This window comes from Phyllostomus discolor, chromosome 5 (assembly GCF_004126475.2).
Source record: "Phyllostomus discolor isolate MPI-MPIP mPhyDis1 chromosome 5, mPhyDis1.pri.v3, whole genome shotgun sequence".
NCBI lineage: Eukaryota > Metazoa > Chordata > Mammalia > Chiroptera > Phyllostomidae > Phyllostomus > Phyllostomus discolor.
In genome coordinates, this window is record NC_040907.2 from 68,370,809 (window position 1) to 68,379,118 (window position 8,310).

General features: G+C 39.8%; 1 protein-coding gene across 1 annotated transcript in view; it reads left to right on the top strand.

The window, feature by feature from the left end:
• Positions 1-7,649, top strand: part of LRRC8B (leucine rich repeat containing 8 VRAC subunit B) — a 74,864-nt gene extending 67,215 nt beyond the window's left edge. The window contains exon 5 of the mRNA XM_028511594.2: positions 4,237-7,649. Within this exon, the coding sequence (XP_028367395.1) occupies positions 4,237-4,509 (273 nt within the window). The 3' untranslated portion in view covers positions 4,510-7,649. The remainder of the gene's footprint in view (positions 1-4,236) is intronic.
• Positions 7,650-8,310: the final 661 nt, after the last annotated feature.

Below are 8,310 nucleotides of genomic sequence, written 5' to 3' on the forward strand. Positions count from 1 at the left end.
TACAGCCTGGGAGCAAAATCTCCCCACAGCCTGAGCTAAGAATGTTTGGGGTTTTAAAAAATATTTTCTTTATTTAATTTTAGAGAAAGAGAGGGAGAGAAACATCAATATGTGGTTGCCTCTCACACGCCCCCAACTGGGGACCTGACCCGCAATCCAGGCATGTGCCCTGACTGGGAATCGAACCAGTGACCCTTTGGTTCACAGGCCAGCTCTCAATCCACTGAGCCACACTGGCCAGGGCAAAGAATGGCTTTTAAATTTTTAAATGGTTGGGGATAAAAAGTCAAAAGAATAATTTCAATATTTTGTCACACATAAAAATAATATGAAATTCAAATTTCATTGTCCGTGAATAAATTCTATTGTTCTCATTAGTGGGCCTATATTAAAAAAAATGGTGTTCAATTGTTGTTATGTTTTGAATTTCATCACTTAAAAATGTATGAAATTTTTTTTCTCTTTTTATGTAAGCACCTACATAATTTTCAGTTCTGGTGAGTAGGCCCATGAAACCTAAAATATTTACTGTCCGGCCTCTGTTCTAGTCCGCTGCCCTCCTTTTACTAATACTGAAGGTGAGACTCATAGTAGAGTAATTTGAGCTGGGATCTGAAGATTCCTAGTGATGAATCTGGGATGGAACCCAAGTGTTTCAACTCCTGCTTTAGAGCTCTTTCCAATATGTGTTAGATGCATCAGTCCACATGGTGTTACAGCGTGAGAGTGGTGTGCGGAAGACAGGAGAGGGAGGGGCGGCATCCATCTCTATCCCAGTGCCAAAGTGTAATTAGGTTCTGATCATGTGGATGTGGTGAAGCACAAGGAAGGGGAGAGTAGGGGATTTAACGCTTTGCTCAAATCTTAAAAACCAGTCCAATTTACAGCTAGGTCTTTTGACTTGAATGCATTCTTTTATTAACTTAAAGAAATCTAGCCAGAATGTGGATAATGTGGAAATTCCTCATTACCTCACACATTAATGTGGGATAATGCAGAAGATTATTTCTGTGGCAGGGCTATTGTTTCTGACATCACTGCTCAGAAATGGAAATATTCCGCTTTGTTTCTTGAAATGACTGGATTTTATGTATTTGGTTGGCATGTCCTGAGTGAGACAGCATGTGTCAGTGGCCAGAAAACAAAGGAAATCTCACATTGAGAAGGACTGTGAAGTAAGGTCCCAGCCTCTGGGAGACAGTGCAGCATTTCATTATCAGTGTTGGCCGCAGATATAGGAAGAGAGTCACCCTTCTTTGGATGTTGTGGGAGCATCAGTAAATTTTGTCGAATACATTTGATTGCCAGACAACTCTAGAATTTGGAGTGAGTGGTGTTGTAACCATTAGTTTTTTTGTTGTTTATTTTATAGTTTATAATATGTTCAATCTGTAGAACCATTCTGTTTATGAACTTTATCATCTACCTGCTTAAGTTTATAAATATTTCTTTTGGTTTTTGAAAAGAAATCAGTGGTCCACCAGGTAGTTCTTTTCTTTCTGGCTCATGTATTATAAAGTCTAAGAAAGAACATGCTAAATGAGTTCAGCATTAATAAATACTATACAAACATTTTAAAATAAAATTTATTGGCCCAGACAAAAAGTGTTTGGTGTTCTTGTAAGCTTTGGGGCAAACCGTTTTTTAAAGGTGTAAGTAGATTTTTCAGGAGAAAATTGCTGAGTTGCAAGGTGGTCTTGAGTCTCTAACACAGCTTCCCGGGCTTCCTTAGTTAACTGAATTCAAGTAGGTGAGTTAAGGTCTTGTGCTTTAGCAGGTGTGCTGATGCTGAGAAAAAGCCCCTGAGATGGTCACCTGACACTCAGTGGTTCTGCTAACCACAGCCCTTCACTCACTCTGACCACAGCAGCAGAGACATGTTGACAGCCTGGCCCCAGAGGCCCAGTCCCATTACCTTCCTGTGTTGGGGGCTAAGTCACTGAAATCACGAAGTCAGAGATTTGAAAGATCAGTGAGAACGTGGTGGTGCTGGTAGCTGGACAGAACGAGAGTGAGAGCAGTGGTTTCAGGGTGTTAGTCACCCACTAGGCAATCAGTGCGATTTAGCGAGGTTCTTGCTGGGGTCTGGACGCAGATGGAGGAAGGGAGATGTGGGGTACCCTGATGCACCTCTGGTTAGGGCTCTCTTCTTCGTAACACTAATTACAGATTAATTATTTGTGTAATTGTTTAATATTTTTCTCTCCCATTAGACCAGTGCTTCTCAAATGGGGGCAGCGTTGCCCCCCAGGAGACAATTGCCTGCAGACGTTTTTGGTTGGCACCAGCATCTAGTAGGTGGAGGCCAGGGATGCTGCTAAACATCCTATGGTGCATAGGGCACCCACCACACAAAGAATTATCAGTCCAAATATCACCAGAGCCTAGGCTGAGAAACCCTGCATTAGACTAAGATTCTTAAAGACCCATCTGCCTTGCTCAGCACTTTATCCCCAATGCCTAAGCAGAAAACGAGGCTCTCAGCACACATTTACAAATGCAGATAAGCCAGTCCTTCTCCCTTTTCAGCCAGTTTGCCTAAGTCATTGCTTAGGCACCAGCAGGCACTATCAACCCTGAGCACATTGCACAGGACTGACTGTTTCCTCTCCGTATATGTCACTGGCCCTGCTCCCCAGTTGCCAGTGTCTCTGACCAGAGGGGTTACATTTCTTTGATCTCCTCTCTCTGCTATGAAACCTACATATGTATGCTGTTGCATTTGCATTCTTGAGAAGGGAATGAAATAAGAGTAGATGTTTTCTTGTTGCTTCTACCTAGTGTTTTGATGTGCAGTGATGTGCTATATTGAATGCTGACCTTAGCAATGGTGATCATTAGATTATTATAAAAGCTATCCAGTACTGAGTGTACGTGTGGGTGATGGAGCATTCCAACGTAATGAGCATTTTTTTAATGCAATAGGGCCATTCTTTAGTTTTTACAGAGAATGTGTATCCTTTTGGAGACCATTCTGACAGCCCTGGAAGTTCCAGCAGAGGGGCTGCGTTAGCCCATCAGAAGACCAGACTGAGCTCCTCTAAAGTGCTCTTTCATCCCTGTTTCTACCACAGCCACTTTCTGAACCAAGAGCCACACTGTTTCCTAGTAACAAAGATGCCCTGTCCCCACCTGTATAAATACGTGGAATATTATAGGGTGAGGTATGTGCTGTCCAGCTCTGCTCAGCCCAAACTCACCTCTCAGTGGCATGGTGAGTTGAGGGCATTGAGCATATTCAACTCTCCTCTGGACATCTTTCCATAATAAACCCTATTTCATAAACACTCAGTGGCTCCTGTAGAAATTCACAGGCAACCTGCCCATCAGATAGGGGAGGAGTTCTGCTGAGTGGCTCCAGGAGTTGACTGAATTGCACCCATTTATCAAATTTAAAATTATTTCTCAGCCCTGGCTGGCGTAGCTCAGTGGATTGAGCACGGGCTGTGAACCAAAGTGTCGCAGGTTCGATTCCCAGTCAGGATACATGCCTGGGTTGCAGGCCATGACCCCCAGCAACCACACATTGATGTTTCTCTATCTCCCTCCCTTCTCTCTCTAAAAAAATAAATAAATAAAATAAAATAAAAAATTATTTCTCTGTTATATGATTTAATTGAACCATCCAGAAAGCAGGAGGAAGAAGGGTAAATAAGTACTCATGAGTGTGTATGTAGAAGGCAATGAGATGTACATGTGTTTATCATATCTTCTTGTCTCTGCTTCTGCCAACTTTTTTTTAGCAGAATGACATTTTTGGTCTCTACTGTGAAACCCTAAGAAAATAGCCTCATATCTGATCTCAGGATGCTGTTCATTACATAAGACAGTAAATTCTTTATGAGGACTCTTGGGAGCAATTTATTTCTGATCCAGGGCTCAAGAATAATTATGATTCTCCTGAGTTACTGGTTTGTTTTTTATCTTAGGGAAAATGAGTATATAACTGATTAGATTTTCTTTGAGCATTGTTTATGAGAATGTTTAGAGCTAAATTGTACCCCACCTCTATATACCAAGGATTTAGAAGTTAATGATAGTTTCAATTCTGACTTCACCATGGATGTGCTTACTTTTCCTTTGTACTTGCATCTACTTCAAATTTGTCATCACTGTTACATGTCAACTTCAAGAACTGTTTTGGGGGAAAGGTAGAGGCATGCATAATAAGTAAATGTATTATATAATAGGCCATCAAAACTAGTTTTACTGGCTTCTTTTTTCCCCCCTTTCCAGATTGAGATGCTGCCAGATGGGCTGTTTCAGTGCAAAAAGCTGCAGTGTTTACTTTTGGGGAAAAATAGCCTGGTGAGTTTGTCCCCTCACGTGGGCGAGCTGTCGAACCTCACTCATCTGGAGCTCGTTGGTAACTACCTGGAAACACTTCCCCCTGAACTGGAAGCATGTCAGTCCCTAAAGCGGAGCTGCCTGATTGTCGAGGAGAACTTGCTCAACACTCTTCCTCTCCCTGTAGCTGAGCGGCTGCAGTCGTGCTTGGATAAATGCTGACCTAAAATGTCCTAACTTATAAAGATAAAAAAATGGGTAATAATTACGACTAACTATAACCAAATGTGTTATTAAAGCAACTCAGTGTCTGGCCCTGAATTAAGCAGGTAAAAAATGTTAACACAGAACTGAGTTTTGTGAACAATGGATCTTTTACTTGCTGACTTGTAAGAAGTATGCTTTGAGTGTGGAATGGGGGACGTGAAGTTATTGAATCTCTACTTTGCAGTTATTACCTTGAAGATTAGATATTCTTTCTTCTCCCTCCCCAGTCCCCATTACTTACTTGCACACTTCTTGTAACTGACTTCGTTTGGATATTTATCACCTAGACCATAAACTCATACAAATTTCCTTGATGTACACTCAGCACTGTCTTCGATTTATGTTCTTAGTTATTTTTAGGCAGGGTGCCTTGTGCTTGGCTGAGTTCCGTCTTGGCTTCTTATTTCCTGTCCCAGCTTGTGTGAGTCTTCCTCCCTCCGGTTTTGCATAGGACAAGAGCAGGGTGCACAGGACTTGTCACCCTTGGGACACCCTGAAGGTCAATGTGTCCTCTAAAATTTCTTCTTGTGGAGCATCAAAGCCTTTTTTATTTGCTGATATGTTTTTATATTAAATGTAAAACAAATATCTTTATTGTTCACTCATGGATCCCAAACCTGCAGGAATAGTTTTTGTACGGTACAGAGAACACATGCATCTCTCTAAGAATTTACTATGAATATTCTTGGTTTGGCTGCTTATGATTCTCATACTTGTGTACATTCTTCATAATGTTTTTTGCAATCTGTGATTAGCTACTTTTGGATCAGAAAAGCCTGTGTTTCAGGCCCTACAATATGGAGGGGTTTCCTTATAAGAGGATAGCCACATCGTCTACCTCTCTCTTCCCTGTTGCTGTGCTGTCGTACGGGTACAATTCTTCACTACTTCAGAAACTGTGATGGAGGGGAGAGGTAGAGATTTCGGTCTTCAAAACTGACTTCAAAATACCTTGTAGAAATTAAGTAAGAGTTACAGCAAAAACTTCACTTTCTTCTCTATCTGTGTGATCTATAGATACAATTATAATGAAAAACAGCCTCTCTTCAGAGTTTAAGATGAGTTCTTAAAGCTCACAATGAAATAGATCTATTTAACTGGAATTTATCTCATGTCTTTGTTTAACTTTTCTGGAATACATTTTGCTCCTTTTCTAATAAAAGAGCTTTTGTGTTTGGCCTTTTATCATGCATGTTGTAAAATGAAAATGAACTGACTCATTTTGGGGAAATGTACATTTTTAATGTGTTTTTCTCTAATGGGTCTGGGCATAATGATGCCATTTGATTCTGGGTGTAACTATGAAGCAATCTGTTAAGCGCCTGAGACAAAACTGGAAAACACTGTGGGTAAAGGAATTGTGATGTGTGCTGTTTTTCTTGGTTTTGCCCATTCCAAAAAGATGAAAGTGAGTGTTTAAACAAAATGTACCTTTACTCACCTGCCACACATCCCAGGACTGAATCTCAGAGAAAAGAATTGTTTGCATCAGATGAAATTTGAATAATATGAGCTATAAAAAAACATAAAACACCAAAGGCTGCCTAAACCTTATTGTTTATTCTAAATGAGAAGAAATGGTGTAAAAATGTAATTTTTACCAAAACTTGCCTTTAGTCAGAACATTCATGTTCTCAGGGACCCAGGCATAACTGATGAAACTTTCTTTTAGGACTTCAGAAAACTGTATCTGAGGGCGGGGGTGTGGAGGGGGTTGTTATGTGAGTTGATGGTCATTTGAATGTTCCACAATAGATGTGTGTTCATTCCATTGTTAGATAGGATTATCTTAAGTTTTGGATGTGACTGTGATACATGGAGGGGTATTTAAGTGTTCTTGGAACTTAAATGTTTTTGGACAAATAATTAGCTGTAATTCAAATGAAAAAGTTCACCTCATTTTTTCTGAATGAGTTTTCAAAACAAATTTTAGATTGTTACCATTTCCCTGACAAACTAGAACTTCACCATGGCTAGTCACTGGTTTTGTTCATGTGCAAAAGTCATTGGCAAAATCTCCCTTATCACCTCTCTGAATTTCTGGACACAGGTTACTAATCAGGATCAATAATGAGTATTATAAGTGTCACTCCAAACACAAGGGTGTATATAGTAACTACTGGAAGTTCTGTTCTTGATGCCATAGTTTTTAGATTTATTTTTTATATCAGTCTAACACACCAGTCTTTAGGTAGCTTTTGAAATGACAGGGCACTGATGCAATGAACTCTGAGACCACCACTTGACACTGAGTATGAGTTTGATGCCACCTTTACTGCACTGTTGGAGCAGGAGCAGATCACATCATATTATAAAAGTTCATGTTCTTTTAAGAGGATTTTAAATGAAGAAAAATGAAGTTTGTTCACTTGTGAAATTTAGCTGGTATTTGATTTCCAACAATGTCAGTGCATTTTCCAAAACTAGATAGATGTGGATGTTACTCAGAACAAAGTCGATGGCTTACGCTAGCAGTGGGATTGATTCATTTACATGCACACATAGATGCACACACAGACGACCATGAGTGCACACGCACACACACCCCTATGTATGCAAAATGTAGCTTATTAGTTTTGGATGGGTTTAGTGTTTTCCCCAAGGTTGTAAGAGGTTAATGATAAGATATTCCTTTTTATTCATTACTTGTAATTATGGAATGTTCTATTCCCTTGGTTATATTTAAAAGAAAACGGAACGTTCAGCCTTAGTCTGAGAACCTAAGCAGTTTGGAACATTTCTGGTAAGGTAGTGTTCTTTCCCTAACCTACATCAGAGTACATTCTCTGTAGTACGTAGACACTGTGTTTTCATTCTTCATCCTGTCTTGTTTTTTTTCCCTTCAGACTTCAGCATATTTCACAGTCACGTAACAAACCTTTGTGTGAAACAGGGTGAACAGAGACCCTCAGAATCTCAGCTCCGTGGCACACATGGTTCAGGCATGTGCTGCGTGGAGCTGCAGCAAGTTATCTGCACAACATTGTTAGACAGTGAAAATATTTGTATTTGTTTTTCAAGTGTTTCATGATTCAAATTTTGTATGTTTAAAACACTGCATAATATCCATGGGTTCAGAAACTATTAAACAATTCTGTGGATTTATAGCTTATTTCCTTGTATTTTTAACAAAATACTCTTTCCATCTTTGTTTTCTTACCATTGTCCTATCCACATAGGGCATTTTGTTATCTCTCCACTCACCCACCTCCTTAAATTTGATCAGCGCTCCTGCAGTAACAGAATATACTTGTGCTAGAGAACTTGCAGTGATACTTGAGCATGTGTTTACTTGGGGGAAAGCCAGAGCCTATAATTATGCCTAATTGAGTAGTTCTACTTTACCCATCCCTGAGTATTTAGAGCTGATCCAACATCCCCCAGAAGCATGAGAATATAACTGTAAGTCCATTTTCAGGAACTGCATATTGCATAAGAACCTGGTTGGGGTTTTTTGTTGTGTTTTTTTTTTCCTGGAAACAAGAAGAAGGCTGGTGGGAGAGGGCAGGAGTTATTTTGTATCCTGGTTTGAATTATGAAAACATTGTATACATGAAACTGTTGCAAAATACCCTGAATATAATTATTTCCCATTTCAGCCGGATGTGAAAGCTGAAGCAATGGAAAAACTGTAGTCCTATTTAACTGCTTTCTTTTTCTTTCTGTTTCTGGTCCATCACTTCCATATCCTCTGGGAGCTACCTACTAAGTACTTTAGGTAATGGACTACATTCTCTCAAACATATTTTTACACAA